Genomic DNA, 21477 nt, shown 5'->3' with positions numbered 1-21477 from the left:
AAAAGTCGTCGTGGCCTTATGGGTCAACATGCTCTAGAAGAGCTGTAGCATAAATGGCGAGTTAACTGAGTACCACATGTGATATTCATGTCAGTCAACCTGTTAAAGACGAATCACATGCTCTGTTTTTCTCTGATGGTTATTCTCAAGTTGTTGATTTCGTATAATCGAACATTTTTCTTTAATTATAAAAGTATTTTAATAACAACCAAGAAATTTTCAAGAAAAAACTAATTTGAGCAATCAAAGTATATGAATAACGAATTGTGTGGATCCAGGGCATAGGCGCAAAATGTCGCTTGTCAAAATGTTCAATGTTTTTATAATGTATTCATTTTTTTCAAATCCTGAGAAAACTAATAATTATAGAATGAAAGATTACGTTATTAACGATGGTCGAAAGTCCCTGAAAACTTCTGTTTATTTTAATAAGTTACAGGGATGAAAAGAAATGAGAAAATTTAGTGTGACTTTTAATTTCAAATATCTCATTCAAAAGCAACTTTTTGGTTATTTTAATGGACTTTCGGCCATCGGTAATAATGCAATCTTTATTCTGCGTTTAGATTTTTCAAAAATACTTATTGGTTTTATCAGGATTAAAAAAAAAATGATTACATTTAAAACGCATTAAACATTTTGACAGACGACATTTTGCGCCTATGCCCTTAAAGCTAAAAAATTACTATTTACGGCAATTTTACGGGTGGAGATTGGTTGTTTTGCAAGTAGAGCGTAGAGGTCTCATTTCTTCTATTCTTTTTCTTTTTTTTTTTTCAGATTGACTAGTTTCGTCCCATTCTTCCATAAAAAATAAAACAGGTCAGTAATGAATAACATTTTATTTTTCAATTTTTTTGTACAAATACATTCTACAGTATAATACCATAATTTCACTTTATTAAAATATTAAGTACATCACATTTCCCTTGTTTTCTCTCTGGAATTTTATATAATATATTCATAAATATAACTTTCTCGTGTAATACATTCAAAGATTAAAACTGGAGCAAAAATCCACAAAAAGGTAGATTGAAAACAGCGACATCAAAAACGGTTGAGAAATATTCAAAAACTACAAGAATCCTTAACGAAGCGGCATTTTCAAGGTGTTGGATCGAACATTTGAGAATGAATTTATTAAATATTTTTCTTTTACTAAAAACAAGCTGATGTATTCGACACAAAAACGTCACGTCATTGTAAATTGTTATCTTGTTAAGATTAAGTGCGAATGAAGATTTAAAGTCGACTGCGCATGGACGATATCGCGATCGTTCGCTGATGAGTGACACATATCCACCGATCATGCGCAATGTGCCACGTTATCGGTGGATCGTCAAATGGGACGGTTTCAAAATCGTCCATCCGCGCCTAGCTCAAAACTATTTTTGTGTCAAATACACGAGTATGTAGGGTTTGCTGAAGTGTACATTTTTTTCATAAAAACTAGAGAGACTCGATGAAAGAGAGACAAAAAAATTAAGAAACCTTTTTAAATTATTATTACTTCGTCCGTTGTACGTCATTAATGGCATTTCTATGTCGTCAATTATTATTGAACTTTCATTCTGGAAGTCCAAAAGACAACTGGGAAATGTTGGTATTATTTCTATAGTTGCTATATGTTTGTATAATATAAACAAATCTAATTGGACAATTGTATCAGAAAATAGTCAACAATTAGGTACTTTTGCCACTGAATGTTGCTGCTGTTATTTTAAATTATTTTTTCTATTTTGATTAATTATTTTCAAATTGTTAAGCTGCCTCAGCAGTCAAAGCATAGTTGATACAGTACTTTAGGTTTTAAAGCGATCAGAATCTTTCAGGAAGTTCCTACAAAAGAAGCAAATTACCATCCAAAAATCCTGGAATCCTTATAATCTTTCATTATAAAACATTCATTTGAAAGTTCTTGTATCACTTAGTGTGGTTCTAAATTTTTGTGCGATTTTCCCACACCCTTTTTAAAATGGCGACCTTTCAGTGTTCAATGGCGACTGTCAAAAAAAAACATCGACTATCCCATAATTTGCTAGTCTTCATTTTCTGTTGAAAACGTTCGAATGCAATTGATTTTTCCAATTTCCTATATTCTAATAAAATTCATTTGTTTTTATTTATTGACATCTGTCATAAATCATCGACATTTTTCTTCAATGACCATGACAATTGACAGTTCGTGTGTCACTCAAGATATAACAGAAAAGCTTTCAAATGATGCTTTACATGCCTTATATTGATGTATACAAGATCACATTTTTGGCACATATAAATAAATATGAAGACGAATTTTATCACTACCTGGAAAAATAAGGCCAAATCTTATTTTTTTTATTTTAGCTGAAGTCGAACTGGGCTTTTTTCCAGAAAAGCTGAAGACTACCAAATTTTTACAAGGCAATACAATGCATAGTTGCCATTTTGCACAAAGAACTGGATAAAAAAGACCATTCGCAGTGATAAAATGGTGTTCAAATGATTGTCATATGTCCCATTTAAAATAATTTTACAAAATGACGCCCGTTCTCAATTTTAAATGATTTCGTCACTACAAGATCAAGAAGGTGCATACATATACGTATACAGGTGCCTTGACTCGATTATATAGAAATTTATTAAGGATTAGGATTTACAAAACAGTTGAGGAGGAGGCGTGTTTAAACATGCTCTGTATGATCTCAAAGACTATGTGAATGTTAAGGATATGAGCATTATTGCATGCTATAAACAGGAAACAGTAAGTGCTTCAACACTGACATCAAAATAAAGATACAGGTACAGAAAAATTGCAAACACAAAGTACTCAGAGTACTGTCAATTATATAAATCGCATTACACACAGACTTATTAGCAACTACGATCTTCTATAGTCGAATGGTTTCATAAAAAGGTGAACTTATCCTTGTTGCCTCCGTTTTAGTTCTTAAACTAAGATTTAACAAAAACATACTCTTCAGACTACACCCTTACAATATAACAACAATTATAAAAAAAATAACGACCGTACAGCCATCGTAGTTAAATCCTATATCTATTTAATATATTAAAAAAATAAATAAATTAAACTAGACGACGGAAACCGTCAAAAAATAAATTAGTTCAACAAAAATATTCCAAACACATTTTTCGAAAAAAGATTGGGCATTTTCGTCCGTAAAACAGGAATTGCCAAGAAATTACGGAACCACACTGTAAATATCTGTATGGTACCTATTATTAGCCACTCCCCCTTTCAAGATGGCGAGACTGACATCACTTGTCAATTGTCTATCTTTACCTCATCGCTCTGTGGTTTTCTGTTCTGTCGTGTGATGTCTATACTGTATACATGTATTGTATCATTTGTCATGTTATTCATGCTGTAGCCGTTATACGCTCGTGTCACCTACGCCATCTTTGTTATTATTAGGTACTTATACTGAGTCTCTGCTCTTTCCTTCGTTTTTGAGATTCCTATGATATTTATTTCATAGTTAAAATTTTTATTTTGTCTTTTTGTTTATCTTGTTGGTGCTTTAATTTCTTGGACCAGTATTTGCTGGATTGGTGTCTAAAATTCTTTCAGTTCTCGCTGAACACTCACATTCTTCCATCTTCTATTTAGATAACGCTTAGATATACTAAACTACGTATCTTAAACACTTATATAGTTTCACGTAGTTACTAATGAAGAACGTACAAAGATACACATCAATTGTAGATACATTTTAGAAAATAACTTTTCGATGTGATTGTACATGTATTGAACGCCAAATGAACATTATGTATCGTTACGATACTGGCGCAGGAAAAAAACTAGAGCGTGAAATGTGTCACTGGCAACTATAGACAAATTTCTAAGCAGGTAAAGTAATCAGAATAGTTTGGCCGTTGTGGCAGTCGAATTTTTTTTGTTCATATATGATAGTAAGTACATGAAATAAAAGTACTGGTTGATGTAACGTATGTATTAATAAATATCGTGAAAATACATTAAATGCGTTAAAAAATATTTTGGAAAATGTCGATTCTATAAAAGATAAGTCTAAAAAGGTGTTTGGAATGATTTTCGTCTAACAACTTAAGTGTCTACCGACAGAGAATCGCATTTCTATTCGGCAGGTCTTCTGGACTCCGCCCCACCAGCTTGTGAGGCGTAGCCACGTGAAAATAAAAAAATTCCTTGCTACGTCGCCTAAGCGCCATCACGTCATATTGACGCCCAATAGTCGACTGGAGTATTCGTACACCACGTAGCTGATACTGACGGCGGGCATGACTTTGATGAAATTTGGTGTAATGCCTCGGTACAATCCGCACACTCCTTCGCGTTCCAATATCGTTCGGAAAACGCCGGTCATCGTCGCCGAGGATGGATGTGTCGACGGATGGTTCACTAAAACAAAAATATAATTTGTTAGATGGTTGTAAAATTAACTATTACAAAAGTTGATGAATATAAATAGAGGTTAAGTTGACACAGCGATTAGAATACACAGAGAAAAAAAATATTTTTTAAGTTACAGTTGCGATGGAGTAAGTTATATACGGTTTATAAGTAGAAAATATGTGTGCCCTTTAAAATAGGCAACCAACATAAAATCTGCTTAAGAGTAGCGTTGATTTTTCTTTACTCAAATATATTTTTCTGTCCATTTGAACCTACAACTTCCTTATTAGAAAAACTTACACTATGGACACGACGGAATTCGTCACATGACAAATGATACAATTCAGGTAAATGGTATATACATCACACGACAGAACAGAAGACCACAGGGCAATGACGTAAAAGCAGACAAATGACAGCAGACAATTGACAAATGATGTCAGTCTCGCCGGCTTGAAAGGTTAAGTGGCTAACAATAGGTAGCATCCAAATTTACAGAGTGGTTCCTTAATGTGTTCGCAATTCCTTTTTAAGGAATCCAGGAAAGTAAACAGAAGTCGCAAATGAGTTAAGGACGCTAGAACTGCGCTCCATAGAGGAATATCCAAATGGAATAATATCAAAACAGCAGTACTGACAGCGACAGCGTCCAGCCTGGGAAACAAGAAAAAGCCGAGAAGAGGAGCATGGTTCGATGACGAGTGCAGACAAGCAGTAGAGGAAAGAAATGAAGCACACAAAATGTATATAAAAAAAACAACGTGGGAAAGACGAACATCATTTGAAGTCGCAAGACGGAAAGCAGACATGATATGTAGAAATAAAAAAAGAGCCTATGAAAATGGACAAATAGAAAAAATGGAAGAAAATTTCAAAAACAACGAAAATAGGGGGGCTTACGAATACCTAAAAAAGATAAAAAGTGGGTATAAACCTCAAACAAGTCTATGTAAAGATGAAAGAGGGCAAATAATCAGTGACCAACAGAAAGTCACAGAAACCTGGAAGCATTATTTTCAGACCCTACTTGGTACACAAGTAGCCATGGAAGATGAAATGGGTAGGAACTACGTAGAAGAGAATGAAGTAGAAAAGTCTGTGGGATATAGAAGACATAAATGTATGAATGACAAAACGGAAACAGGAGTGGAACGAATACATTAGTAGAATGGCAGAGGACAGGATAGTACGAATAGCACGAGATAAGTCACCAAATGGACGAAGAAGTATTGGCCGACCAAGAAAACGATGATGCGATAATTTAAACAATTTCGGAGGCTAATATTGAAGAAGAAATCTTTAAAGCCTATATACAAGAAGGAAGAAGAAGAAGCAGAAGACAATGTGTCGGCCAATGAGAAAAATAATTAAAAAAATGACTTCAAATGTTCAAAATTCTCGCAATTCACATCCTCACAATGTGTAAGCCTTTTCATTTATTTAAAAGTCTAATGAGGATGTATGAATTGGCTAAATTAGGAATAACAAATTCTTTTAAAATGCGCAAAATATACAGGGTGTCATTTAAATTAAATAAGTTGAGTGCATTTCCAGTGAAACCGGAAGTAGAGTGGTAATTAAAAGTATGGAATCAGATGCGTTATATATAATGTACTTGCATGCAAAGTTTCATCAATATCGCCTGTTTGGCTTCAAAAACATTTACTTGATTCCATACTATCCCGACTAATATTGTTGATAGCTCAGACAGATTCTGTTTGGGGTTTATTGTAATGATTCAGACTCAAGATGTTTGTAGAAATATCTCCGGAAAATTGTTTTAAACTATAGCTTGCAAAAAAGAAAACAAATTTAACGCTTAAAAATGAATATGCGCAAAAAAAGTCGTACAAATAATGTTTTTAAACACTTTGGGACTTTCTAATTTAGTATGAAAAATTTTCAGTTTCTCCAAAATCATAACACAAAGAAAAATGTGATATAGTTTTTTATATTTGCATAAAAATTTTGCAATACAGTCCTGTCCGCAAAATGCGAAAATTTTCAAAACTTTGTTGCTTGGAAATTCTTCGTCTTGTCAAAACATTTTCCAAAAATAAAGTGGGTTACAGGTGAGTCTGGGAATTTTATTTGTTATAAAATCAAAGTTGGTCAACTAATCAAGGGTGATTCAATGTTTCCAAATTTTTAAATAAGATGTCATAGGTTGGTTTTAATCGCTTCTACAATATTCTTAGCGGTTAAAGTCGCCAGTTTTTAAATAAACTCGTACAAGTATCTGTGTTTACTATTGTCTTAAGGTTACATACGAATTTAAACATTGTCGGCAGCTTTTATACATTGGTCCTTCGAGTCGGATTCCACCAGCAACTATTTTTCTGTCAAAGGACGTCGAATTATCCTAAAGTTAGTTATCTACCTAAATTAACAATCTTATCTTATGATTTCGTGGTCTATAGATTCTTAATTTAGATCTTACATAACTTACATTACTTAGATAACATTATTTACAGTGAGGTGCACTAAATGACGTTTTTTGAAGCTGGACATTCATTCAGTGATGTTTCTTCTCGGTGATAGTTACTGCTAAGGATTAGTTAGTATCATCTGTTATTCAGACAGACCTGCGATCGCGAGAATTGTTGCTAAAATGTATGGCAATGTCGCTAGGATGTAGTTTTTTCGTGTGTTAGTGGAAAACGCTATGAAAAATTGTAAATATTTACCTTGTGCTTGTAATCTCGTTCTAACCAGCGCCAGAGGATAGGAACACATTTGACCCAAGGTGCTGCTGGCGCTACCGCAAGCAAGAAGCATCCAAAAACTGGGCTGTTCGTTACTCGAATGCGTCATGAAGTACTTCTTTTTTAATGTCTCATATACGGCAAGGTCGATACCAGCATATGGAATAATACCTAAAACAAATTGGGATTAGTTTAATTAATTTTGGGATTTTGTAAAAATACGAATTAAATCAAAACGAAAGCAGAGTACTTCCTCCTTCTTCTTTTTAAGCCTTTTTTCTTCTCTATATTATGAAGACAACAATTTCTAATTAATTATTTGTTGTGTTTGATGTCACTTCTTTTGGTCTTTTAGTCAATTTTTTCATGATCTTACAAAATGTACCTTACATACTTTTGCGCTAGCTAATACTTTTATTGTTATTTTAAAAATAACGCATAGTTAAATAAAATTCACAATCTTCCTGTAGTCAACAACCCTACTGTAGTCATGTACATTTAACCAAGTTTATTTTCTCTACTATTAATTTTAGTATAAGTGTTTATTTGCTATAAAAGGAACAGTTTTTGAGTCAAAAAATAGACACTCACCTAATATATTTGGAATGTAGCCCCTATAAAAGCTCATAGATCCTTCGGTTATGTAAATCTTGTAAGCTGCGTCCGCTATACTCTTGTACTGGCCAGTTTTTCTTAATGCTAATCTAGTTTTGAGTACTTCTAGTGGATAAATGGCTGTCTGACTAATACCACCGGCTAGAGCACCAGCACAAAATCTGAAAAAACAAATATTATTAAACACCGAGAACAAGATAATCGTTTTTAACATAAAGTTATATGGAATTTTTCTAAAATAATCTACAACGAATACAGAAGCAAAAAACTAACAAACTAGTAGGAAAAGAGTCAAGAAAGGTACCTATATAAGATTAGCAATATCTTAAACGAAAACTTACCTTTCATAAATGCTCAACGCATGCTGAGAATCGCCTTTGATCAGTCTTTTCACCTGCTCGTACGCCGCAAACTTGATAGCAGATTCCGGGGCAATTTTCAACACGTTGATTCCGTTTCCTCTCCATAAACCTTTCACGCCGCCTTCTTTCAGCATGTTGTTAAAACAATCAGCTATTTTTTGTCTGCTGGGGTTTACCTAAAAAGATAATTAAGATAATACAAATTATATAATAAATGTTACATAAAGGGACTGTATGATACTACTAAATTTTTTATCGAATACGAAAATCATGATACATGCGCCCTGCTAGTATTTCAAATAAACTCCAACGGACTTGCTCTTTCATTGGTTTCTCTACTGCTCTCACTCCCCCAAGCACCCAAGCTCGACAAGGATCGAAACATAGTGAGCACGAGCGATGCAGTTCGAAAAGGCAGCTGTTGAAGTAAGACTTCAACACAAAAGACGTCGAAATCTAACCTAAAGCCACATAAAGGTAGGATATATTCGAAAGAGCTTTCAAGTCCCTGTGTGGTAAGGTCTACGACTGCACTTGCAATGAGGTAAAACAACCCTATACTACATTATATAAATAATCACATTATAATTTATATAAATATGATAATGGTAATTAATGTAAAGAAAAAAGAGAAAAGACAGAATATAAAAAATATAATATATATGGTCACTAAATAAGATTCTAATGGTTATTACCTGCAGAAATACTTTAAGTCTATCTAAGGGCGCCGTACAAGTTCTAGATACCGCTCCAGCAACTCCACCAGCAGCTAAATGCCTCCACCACATACCAGTTTGCATTTCCTTCTGAGTGAAGTCATCTGGAACGTTCATATCCTCCCCGATGTCCAGGTACTGTAAAGAAAAATATAAAATCAAATTTCATGAAGTAAAAAAAGTAGAAAGAGAACAAACTGTATTTATATTGCTTCCGATATACTAATTCAGCAACTTGCTTAATGTGCTTTTTTAGTATTCTCGAAATAGAAAAAAGAAACCTTTCAGGTTCATAATTTTCTACAACACAAGTTGTAATTTTGAATCTAATTCCATCATAAGTTTTTCCTTGACTGCGTCAATTCCTAAAGTCTTCTAAAATTTTTATTTTGATTCAATGTCAAGATTTGGAAAATTAAAATGTTACAATGACGATTATGTAAGATGCAGCATTTATAATCACGAAAGTAACTGTTAAAAAACTAAAATGGTCCTTTTCATCAAAAAATGGATTGTTAACAGAAAGGAAAAAATTCAGGAAAGAGACTTTTAAGATTGTAATGATATTCGTAATCTAGAGCAGAACTTATTAAAGTGTGTGCAATATAAATCATGGAAAAGAAAACCTTATTCAAGAAGGTATAAGACCAAGATCCTCTGAACTAAATCAAGATACTATTGCCACGTTCGCTGATGGCACAGCAATTACCTAGGAAATAATTATGCAGAAGCAGTGCTTCATTCATCATCTTCAGAAGTTCTTAGATCATATCACCAGTTGGACTAAAGAATGGAGTCAAGTAAATGAAGTCCAGGTTACACATAAGAATTCTGGGTATCACTTTTGATTAAAGACTCAGCTGGACAGTACGTTAAAAAAAAAGCATGAACTCAGCATCAGATATAGAACGATGTATTGGTGGCTTTCGACGTGACTCCAAATTATCCACCCATAATAAGTAGCTGCACTACAATCAAATCCTGAAGTTTATTTGGAGTTATGGCATATAGCTACAGCGTTGTACCAGCGAAAGGAACATACAGATAAACCAAGATTCTAAAACAAGCTATCAAGGAATAAGTTTGATGCTCGTTGAACAGTGACAATCAAAAATACTTGGTGATTGATATCGTTAGAAAAACTATCTCTAAACACAATCAGAACCACGAAGGTAGGCTCTATTGCGACGTGAATGTTGAGGTACCCCAGCTCCTTGACAACAAAAATCAGATCAGACGACTGTAAGAGAATTAAACCATAGAGTTAAAGCTATGAAATGATATCACCAAAACAGAGCATAGTGCGGTGTATATGTTAATCTTAGTGACAATCGGCGACGTCCGATGTTAGTTTCGACTGGAACTCTTTATCAGTAAGCAGATCGTAATGTTACTCCGAAACAAGTAAATAATATTGTTCTGAAGCTATTTTCTTGTGGCATTTTAAATTAATTACTATTTAAATGGGAATAAGCCACAATTAAAGGTTAAAATACGTTTATTGACGTTTCAATTTCCACTTCGGAAATCGTTCTCAAAATACTAACATTAATGTTTGTATTTTGAGATTTTAACGATTTCCGAAGTGGAAATTGAAACGTCAATAAACGTATTTTAACCTTTAATTGTGGCTTATTCCCATTTAAATAGTAATTAAGTAAATAATAATAAAAAAGAGAAAGAATGAACCTATCAGAATTACCCAGTACTACCTTTGTTTGATATTAGAGCTGAACATCACGGGTCCGGTAAAACATTATTTCATATAAATAATAACAGAGATTCTCAAATTAGGAAAAATAAACATAAAAAAATGAATTTTGTTTCTTTTACCTTATGAATCTGATTAAAAATGCTAACGAAAAATGTTTAATGTAGATTCGAGTGCATTTTTTTAAATACTGTGGGTAATGATATCATACATATTTCAGTCTGCCTCTGACAACTATTATATTTATCCTATTTAAGTAATCTCAACACAGCAATAAAATAATTTGAATAAAATATTGGAAATTTTATTTAGGTAATATGCATTAATCTATTGTAATTCTTTCGGTTTGGCGTTAATCTTGATTGCTATCAATAACATTGTTTATATATAAAATATAGACCAATATAACCATAAATTCTAATAAAAAAACAAATGTTTCAATTGCGTAAGCCTTAGTCTACTGTTTTCTGTATTATTTATTGTTTCGTAAAATCGTTGTAAACGTCATAAAAGTCAAAAATATGCATTGACGTAGATATTGTTGTATGGGATTAAACAGTTATATATTTAGTGCAATTTACGCAATAAATTAGAAAAATAAAAATGTCGTAAACATTATTTACTACATATTACATATGAGTATACAGTGTGTAAAAGCCAAATAGAATAAATTCATTATTTAGGTTACTGTAAATATTTATAAAAAATCCCGAAACACGTCAAATTTAAATTATAACTTGACATTCTTTAACGTGAAAATGCAACCCCTACCTTCAACCCCCTTAGAATGACAGGTACAACCCCCAATTTTTAAAATAGGAAGTATAGGCTTGTGATATATCGTTTGAAAGGTCTTTTCATTTTCCATTCAAAAATGTTGTCGCTTTCAAGTTTATTAAGATTAATTAAGATAAAATAAATTAAAATCATGTGGTTACCGAAATTCGCTACAATACAATCAAAAACTAAAATGTAATGCAAAACGTAATAAAATGTAGAACACGAAAAAGAACTATGAATATTAATGAAGTAGATGTTCAAAATGTTCACCGCGAACGTCTTGGCAACATCCTAATCTCAAATAAAACTGTCTTCTAACATTATTTAACATAACAGGCGTGATCGACCTAATCGCAAGCGTTATTCATTCTTTTAAGTCATTGTACACATGGCTCTTCACATATTCCCATAAAAAGAAATCTAATAATGTAAGATCAGGTGATCGCGCTGGCCATTCAATCGATCCTCGCCTCCCTATCCACCGATTGGGAAATATTGTATCGAGGTACTGCCGGACATTAAGTTGGTAATGTGGTGGTGCTTCATCCTGCTGAAACCATATCGTATTCGCTGGAACTTGAGGGTTTCCTGGATCAGGATATAAATTTGCCAACGTTGGAATGACATCATTTTGAAGTAGTGCCAAATAATTGTTGCCATTCAAGTTGCCCTCAATAAAAAACGGACCAATGATATTGTTTCCTACAATCCCTGCCCAAAAATTAACCTTTTGAGGGTATTGAGTGTGTTCTTCTCTCATCCAGTGAGGATTTTCCGTGGCCCAGTAGCAGCAATTTTGCCGATTAGCATGACCGTTAAGTGAAAAAGTACACTCATCAGAAAACATAACGTCTTCTAATTGGATAATATTGTTATCCAACATGTCCATCATTTGCTCACAAAAAAAAAGTTCTCCTATCAAAATCGTCTTCCATGAGCTCCTGAGTAGGTATCATCTTATACGGATGCAATTTATTTTCTTTTAATATGTTTACTATCGATGTATGGCTAGCATTGAATGTAGTGGATGCCTGTCTACTCGATGTATGTGGATTTTCCTGAAACTCAAGCTACACATCTAATTTGAGTTCATCACTCAGTGCATTGGCAGCTGCTTTTTTTATCTGCCTTACATGACCAAACTCGCGAAACGGCTTCTCTATTTTACTTATTGTTCCTTGGGATATAGGCGGTAAATTAGGAAATTTCTCATGAAATAGGCGAGTTACTTCCTGTTGTGTTCGGGTGTTATCTCCGTAACCAATCATTTGTAAAACTGTTATTTTATGCATTTCCGTTAATCTAACCATTTTTCAGAATTGAATTGAACGAACTTTTTACTTAAATTAAAATACTGACAGTTTAAATAAAACAATTTACTAATGCATGTTAAAATAACGTTGCCACGGAAATTCTTTAAAGCTTTTTTAATGGTTACCATCTAAAAACCACATTGCTATGGTTTTTGTTCACTTTCTCATTATTAAGACCTAAACGGGAAATAAGTTTTGAGTATATTTTAGCGAATTTCGGTAACCACATGATTTTAATTTATTTTATCTTAATTAATCTTAATAAACTTGAAAGCGACAACATTTTTGAATGGAGAATGAAAAGACCTTTCAAACGATATATCACAAGCCTATACTTCCTATTTAAAAAATTAGGGGTTGTACCTGTCACTCTAAGGGGGTTGAAGGTAGGGGTTGCATTTTCATGTTAAAGAATGTCAAGTTATAATTTAAATTTGACGTGTTTCGGGATTTTTTATAAATATGTACAGTAACCTAAATAATGAATTTATTCCATTTGGCTTTTACACACTGTATTTACATATTGGCTAAAACTTAAACAGCTGTACCAATTGTCTAATAAAGAAAATACAAGTACAAAAATGTAGTTGAAACGATAACTCTCAGTATTTCCATGACTATTTTAAGAACTTTTCTACTTGTTTGCCATTTCCTTTTCATTTTGAATTTTGTCAAGATTAAGATTAAACTGAAACAAATTTTGATAAAATAGTTTCGCGTTTCTTTCTCTTGGCAAACGAATAGTAGCTACCTCACACATTTTGGGTCTGTAATTTTTGGCAAGGATTCACGCTAGAAACTTTTAAAAAATTATATTTTTTCGAAATATAAATATTTACTTTTTTAAATAATAAATAACCTGGCAATGTTTTTTACAATAAATCACTTTAAATGGATTGTTAAGTTAACTATTTTGGTGTATCTAAAAATTAATGGATTATGGAAATATGTATAATAAGAATTTTTGCGAATACTTTCGAACGCATTCTTATTTGGCAATAAATAAAGACTTGTAAAGAAGGTCGAATGGCACAATGTTTATTGTGTAATAGGAGCATTAAATTTACAATCCGTTCACCAGCAATTATTTCTACAACAGCGTTGATAGGAAAATCTACAAGGTCATCGCAGTAATGATATAATCGAGAGATCAATTGCAATACATGCAATTGCATGGAAATGTTCCGTTCATTTAAACCAAATTGAGATCGATAAAAGAAGAAATTTGTACAAAAAGGTAGATAAATGTCAGAAACATTTTTCGATCAAAAATATTGACGTCAACATTTAAGTAAATGTTAAATTAAACAAAATATGGACATTCAACTGTGAAATAAAACAAAAACGACATATGAGGATACCGTAAAACGCAGAAATGAAAATTATTAGAAAAATCAACGAAAACGTGCTGAGACAAGAACAAAATAATGATGTGTAAACATAAATGAACACAAAAATGAAATTTTACACAATATAAATCTGCCCTTGACACAAACAGTAGATATTGAAATCAACCACTTTTATCGTGAAATATTTGAAACTGTACTAATAGGCACGTGTTGGTATTTTTGGCGTGGCAAATTGTGGAAAATTTTATATGAATTAAATTTACTCTAGGACTAAATATTAAAAATTTCATTTGACAGTTGGCAAAAAACTGTTTCTGTAATTCCTTCTCCATCCTCCAAAGATTGCAAGTAAGTTGATAATTTGTTCTTTTCTAATAAAAAGTTTTCATTGAAAACAATTTTTTGTTTACTGATCAATCTAAATTTTTGTTATGTACTTAATTTTTAGGTGCAGGAAAAAGTGCTTTTCATTGATGAGTAGCGACGAAAAAATGCAGATTTTCCAACGATTTAGTCACCTCACTACAAAAAATGAGCAAATGAGCACTAAAGTTACTTAAAAAGCCTAATTTCCGCAACTGAAGTTAAGCAACGACGTATAAGAAAAGAACTTGATGAGTCTACAAAAACCAATAGAAGTAGTAGCTATGTATACTCCATATCACCCCTAATAGAAAAATTACCGTTTGTAAATTAGCCTTCTGTTTTCTTCACGGAGTAACAATTGACCGAGTGAGGCGGCTTGTACCTCTTCTAAATGCAGGAAAATCCCAGAAAAGTGCAGCAAAAAAGTACCTCAGGCAATGCAATTTCTGGTATTATTACAGATGCTATTCGTTAACATATTAAATTATGTCCCACAAAGTTATCTCACTGCAAGAAAAAGTATTATGTATTTAAATGGGAAACTAGATATCACTCTTGTTTAAATTCGAATATGGTTGGAATCGAGGAATCGGGGAATTCGGGGAATGCATCCCGCTAGATACAAGAGCGTAAGTCGTTAAGAGGGACAGATGCAACTTGACAGTGAAAACCAATGCACTCATATTGAATTAGTTTTGTTCTTTGTTTCCTAAAGTAGTGTAAATCATGGTAATTACCTCTTCAATTAGCGGTAAGTTCACCTAGTTTTACCTGAACCTATAAATTGTTTTTAATTGTTAATTGCAACCATTTAAATTTTGATAATTATTTGCTCCTATCAGTAGAAGTTCATTCATCTAGCCAGGGCTATCGAAGGAAACATAGTTGGTGTTAATTTAATTATTAATTCTCGTAATAATTCATTGTTTGTTTAATTCACCACAACTCTTATGTACAAAATATTTACCGAAAAGTTTCCGGAATATGCCACTGTTAAGTATTCATACCACAGAAAAGTTTTTAAAGAAGATTGTGAATTATCATCTGGAAGACCTTAGGTAGACACATGTTATGTGTGAGGAGCTTGCAATGAAAATAAATAGTACGCATTTGAACGATAATGCAAAGAGAGTTGCAGCCGCTGAGAAAATGTTTCATCTACATCTAGCTAAGAAATTTTCAACTCAAATGCAATTTGTTAAAGAAATGGCCGAGTCCAACGAGGAAATTGGAGTTATTCTATAGACTTTATGCAGAAGCTTCAACTGCCACAATTCCGGAGCAAGAGGTTTTCTATCTTCGCCTGGTAACAGTGAACGTTTTTTGTATTAACAATAATAAAACAGGAGAAGCAACGTTTTTCCTGTATCTCAATTCAGAAGGTAGTTTAATTGCTCACCAAGACAACTTTTTAAAGCAGCAAGAGGACAGTAATAAATATAAAACGACTCACGATAAATCGAAATTCGATAAAAGTATGAAAATGAAGATCATTGGTAAGAATGAAATAATCTCGGTATTATTAATACAAAACTAAAACCGATTTATCAAGTTTACCAATGAGACGAATTTAAAAATAGTCTAAATGTCTGTTTTTTTTGCATTGCATATAAAATTACCTGTATCAGCCAAAAACTAAATCCGAAAACATATTTGTTTTTGTAAGAGTACTTCCATACGAAAATCACAGCCATTTCGAGAAAATTATAAAAACTACCACACCGGCGCTCACTATAGGTATTTTTCGCGGAGCATCATCACATTTTCTGTACACTGACTGTCGTTGATGCAATTCAAATTAGTTGGAAATCGCTCTTGCCAAAGAATGTTAGATAATCTTTCGAAAAATAAAAGAACCTTGAATCTGTTATCTTTATTACGTTTATCATGACGTCTCGCCTATATTTTTGTTAAAAAGTCTAATAAAATGATGATTCGACAGTAATATTACAACCAAAAAATGTCCGTCTACAGTAATTTATATATATATATATATATATATATATATATATATATATATATATATATATATATATATATATATATATATTTTATTTTTGGAAGCATAACTTTCTTATCGCGGGCTACGGACGAAGCGGTGGATAGCGCACAGGTATGAAAAAAATGAAATTAAAATAAAATAAATTAAATTAAAATAAATAGAATCGACTTGAATTAAATTAAAAACCATCGCTTCGTACCTAGACGATAAGCAAGAAAGCTATGCTTCTCCTCAAGAACATCCGGAATGCCATAAACTTTCACTCCTTAATGTCATCCCTTCCACCTAGTTTAGGAAAATAATAATACTTCCCACTTTTGAATTGTGGTTTTTATCCCATATTTAGGGGCAAACATTAATAAAACAAACGATTATACCAAAGAAATTAGAGTTAGAATAGAAAAGTCTAGAAGTGCATTCAATAATAATAATGAAACAAATATTATGTTGTAGAGACCTCAGCCTAAATTTTAGAAAACGAGTACTAAAGTGTTATTTTCTGTTCTTTTGTATGGTGTGGAGACATAGACTTTAAATAAACAATGTCTCAATAAATTGGAAGCAGCATAGGTAGAAGAAAAATGTCCTGGCTGAGAAACCTCAGAGAATGGTTTGGATGCAGCTCAACTGAACTCTTTCGGGCTGTAGTATCAAAAGTTAGAATAGCAGTGATGATTGCCAACCTTCGTCGCGGAGATGGCACGTAAAGAAGAAGATCCCATAATTTAACCCTTAAACAAATAGGTCTTTTCTGACTCCATTTTGATTTCATCAAAAGATGTTTTAAGGCTTTTTGTCTTCGTCTTCTTATTTTCGTGTTTCATAGTTAACAGGAATATATTGATTTATCACATTTTCTTAATTTTCTATAAGATTTCGAATCTTCTTCTTCAAATGCCTATCCTCTATGGATGATATCTATCACTTGGTTCATGTAATATTGTTGTCATTAAGTCAAGAAGCTCTTCTATTACTTTGGGCTTCTTTTAGCATACGTTTGAGTCACCTTGCGCTTTTCAGAAAATATTTAGACATGAATGGTTATTACTTATATTCTGTATCCGAAAATGTTAATGAAAACGATGAGAATCGTCAATGTTGATCTATATTCTTAATTGAGACATTTTTGTCCAAGTAAGAAGAACTCCTTCTCATCAGTCCTAATTCCTTTTAGGAATGTGGTAACACCATCAAATTTTTATAATTTTTTCAGTTCCCTTCAATCCTCTGTCCTGGGCTAGTTGGTCGGCTTCGTGTAACCCTCGGTTGATCAGTATTTTTGTTTGATCTACCCAACCCCTTGGACATAGTCGTAGTCCACAAATGTGTCCAAAATACTGCACATATCTCTGTTGTATTTGCTTAAGCAATCTATCTTTCACTTTCAGTTGTTTTAGTATTGATACATTTGTTCGATATTTAGCCCAGGATGTTCTTAGCAGGCGGCAGTATTAGCCACATCTCAAAAGCTTCTATTTTATTTTTAACTGCTTTTTTCAGTGTCCACGTTTGAGAGGCATTTGTGGCTATGGAAGAAACTAGTGCTATTTCGTTTGTTATGAGAGACTCCAGGTATTTACTATCTTTAATGTGTTGAAGATTGTCCTGTTATCCATAAGATTGTCTATTTATTATCATGATTTTTACCTTAGTCCTATTTAGCTGTAGCCCAAACTCTTTGCTTTTTCCTCCACACGTCTTGTTTTGTTTTCCGGTTCTTCTTCTTTTGAAGCCATTATTAATGTGTCATCTCAGGCTGCTGATTTTTTATCCTCCAATGTATATTCACCCCTCCATCCGTCTAGAACCACTCGCATAATGTGTGTAAGGTAACTAGTTCATTACAAATAACATTCCTCTATAACAATTCAGTAATTTTTCATGATTTCAACCAATACAAGTCACCTAAAATTTACCTCTATCTGAATAAATTGCATTTAATCTGTTCTATACACCATTGATGACAATTTTGAATGGTTGAATGAAAAAAACATCTAAACATTTAGATTAGAATTCTAGACAATAAGGAAAATTTTATATTAATTCGTGTTTAGACAAAGACTAACTAATATTCGGCGGTTATCACCAGCTGTAGATTATTTGCCACTCACTTGCTAGTTACATGATTTACTGACGTAATTCACTTTGTTGACAATGTCAACGGTCTAATTTAACCGAGTATAATTTGATCAATTTAAAAAATTGGTCTGCAAAAGCTGTTGTAAAATTCCGCAAACCCAATTTGAGGGACCAATCGTGAATCAACATTTAAACATCTCACAATCGGAGATTAAGTACATCTAGTAATCTCTGGTTGTAGTAGGAATGAATTAGTAGGTATAAATCATCAGTTTAAGGATTTATATATAAACGACATCTAATAAGTAAATATGCTTCCTGTACTGCTTAGAAAATCATCACATCAGAAGAGTGGAAGAATTTAGAAGAAACGAAAGAAAATATATTGAAAAAGTATAAAAATAAGCTTAATTGTATATATTTCCTTCCGAAAAAATTAATAGATGTATCAAGTACTTTTCTTTTAATGAAAAATGGGTTGTAAATATTTTGTTGGTGCTATTCGAAACCCAAAAAAATTAATAACCCAAACAAAAATATTATGTTCATATTTCTGCACTCCTTCACGTGTCCCTTACATGTGTAAATTTAAATGGCAATCGCAAATTTTGAAATTAGGAAAAAATTATGGTTATGTACGATATGTAAGCTAGGAAAATTCTATGGCAGTTATCTCAAGCTCATTGAACCAGTTCATCTTAACCTATTGACCCTGTTTTTGTTAAGTGTCTGAAAATGATTCCCAAAATGCAAGATGCAGAAAAATGTGGCTTTATGTTGAAAACGTGTCTTGATAACGTTGTTTTCGAAGTATGTCATAGAAAATTTTCAGATTTGAATATTTCCAGATAAGACATACATCGTTTCCGGTTTTACTTATCTTTATTTACATGCGCTTCGTGGGTGATTTGACTGTAAACAGATCTGACAACGAGAAAAACATAGTACAGCGACAAAGGTCGAGTCTAGCAACGCTATGCTATTTGAATGTATGCCTACAGGGGGATTAGACGAGTGTTTCGCTATAGCACAACAGACTAGTTAGCGACGAGACTTTCAGCGACCAGGTTCACAACGTTTTTAGTCAAGGAAGAGAGTACATCGTTGCAAACAAGGCTGTTAAATATCTGCGACGTTATTAAAATGTATCTAGATAAATATAAAACGTTGATAACGCAAGTAAAAAATGAGAATTCGATGGTTGACGACAACTCTGACGTCTTGAAGGGTCTACCTGTTACATCGAGAACATACGAGTGATATAGGTGTTCATTGCATTGCCTCGCTAAGGCAGGGGTTGAAAGTCTTTGGTGGTTCATGTGGGTGTGGTTTACCCGATGAATGTGTGGGAGAATAGCAGGGTATCAATAGAGATGTTTGGCCTTAACCAGCCCTTCCATACTAATGTCTGGAGTGACACAGGAGAGGTTTTTAGTTGGACGCCAACCGTCTCGGAGTGATGACCGAACGAGGTGTCAAATGTCTTACTCCCACGGGCATCTCGTCCTAGCACAACTTCGTTAGGGTATTAGAAACCCAACACTACCTAGATGAATCACAGGTGTCTGTATGCAGATTTTCCTTCTTCTCTTTAAAGATGTAAAAAAAGTATCTGGAAACCTGCCTAACGGGTCAACGTTCCGCTTGATGCTTCGATGGAGGTTCCAGAACGATTGAATATGTATATAAACAGCTATATAAAAATCTATAAAGCTATATAAAAAAGTTAGTCTGAAAGTGAGAACAAATAAGCTGAATGAAATTATAACACTAGCAGAAAAAGAACAAGGTTTCAGGTCGGGAAGATCATGCACCGACGCTATATTTATAATACGGCAAGTGCAAGAGAAATTAGTAGAATACAACAAACCGGCATATCTATGCTTCGTGGACCTTAAGAAGGCATTAGATCGGGTCAAATTAAAGGACGTTATTCACTTATTGTACGCAAAAGAAATACCGCTAGGAATAATCAAAACGATCAAGAATATTTACCAAAACAACACAATAAAAGTAAAAGTGGAAGAGGAACTAACCGACCCTATTGAAGTTGGCAATGTGATAAGACAGGGAGATTCCCTTGAGTCCTCTATTGTTCAACCTGATTATGAATGAAATAATAAAAAAAATAAGAACTAATAAAGGATACCAAATGGGAGAAAAACAACTAAAAATAATCTGCTATAAGTGAAGACGATTTACAACGTATGCTGCACCAATTTGGCAATTTAATACAACCGCCAGAAAATTTAACATGTTAATTTCCCCAAAAGGGACAAAATTAATGGTTACAACAGCAAATTTACTAAAATGTAAGTTGGAGCTGGAAGGTTAGATAATAGAACAAGTGATGGAGTTTAAATATATAGGCATCGCATTATCTAGCTACGGAAAGCTCGAAACTTAAGTGGAAGATCAAGTGAATATAGCAAACAGAGCCGCAGGCTGTCTGAATGAAACAGTATGGTGAAAAAAAATATCGGGAAAGAAATGGAAGGCAGTATTTACAAAACAGTCATTAGACCAATAATGACATACGCGGCAGAAACAAGACCTGACACAGAGAAATAAGACCTGAAAATTGATGGCAAGACACTATGGGACAGAGCTAGAAGTAGAGACATCCGCCGTAGATGCAAGGTGGAGAACATCAAGAACTGGGTAAGAAATAGAAGAGTAGAATGGAACGATCATATAAGACGATCAGTAGGAAGAATTATAACACGCATTGTTTATCTGGTATTGTCAGTCATAAATAAATGTATATTATAAATTAAGTAGTTGCTAGTGTTAGCGTAAATTAAAAGATAATAATATTATTTCAGTATGACCATAACGAAATAAAAACACAATCGACGCGATAGAACAAAGGAACAAACAAGGATAGTAGCCCAATTTACTCTAAGGGCCGGATGTTCGAACGCTAGTCAAAACTTGATTGTAATCAAATATTTAATTAAAATAAATACGTCACATTTTGAGGTTATGTTGGCTGATTTATTTAATTCAATTTTATTATCTTGCGTTTTAATTTAAAATAAACCATAATTAAACTCTTTCTGGTGTTAATTTCATGTTTCTATTTACAAATCAATAATAATACG

General features: G+C 33.1%; 1 protein-coding gene across 4 annotated transcripts in view; it reads right to left on the bottom strand.

The window, feature by feature from the left end:
* Positions 1-827: 827 nt before the first annotated feature.
* Positions 828-21477, bottom strand: part of SCaMC (Short Calcium-binding Mitochondrial Carrier) — a 180131-nt gene continuing 159481 nt past the window's right edge. For 3 of the 4 annotated variants that reach the window (XM_072542841.1, XM_072542842.1, XM_072542843.1), the window contains 5 exons: positions 8753-8911; positions 8037-8233; positions 7672-7856; positions 7063-7251; positions 828-4381 (listed from right to left, as the gene is read on the bottom strand). In XM_072542841.1, coding sequence (XP_072398942.1) covers positions 4191-4381; positions 7063-7251; positions 7672-7856; positions 8037-8233; positions 8753-8911 — 921 coding nt within the window. In that variant the 3' untranslated portion in view covers positions 828-4190. Of the gene's footprint in view, positions 4382-7062; positions 7252-7671; positions 7857-8036; positions 8234-8752; positions 8912-15911; positions 16072-21477 lie in introns of those variants that run through there. The other variant, XM_072542844.1, reaches the window with a different exon arrangement.

This window comes from Diabrotica undecimpunctata, chromosome 9 (assembly GCF_040954645.1).
Source record: "Diabrotica undecimpunctata isolate CICGRU chromosome 9, icDiaUnde3, whole genome shotgun sequence".
NCBI lineage: Eukaryota > Metazoa > Arthropoda > Insecta > Coleoptera > Chrysomelidae > Diabrotica > Diabrotica undecimpunctata.
This window is presented reverse-complemented; position numbering and strand designations above follow the sequence as displayed.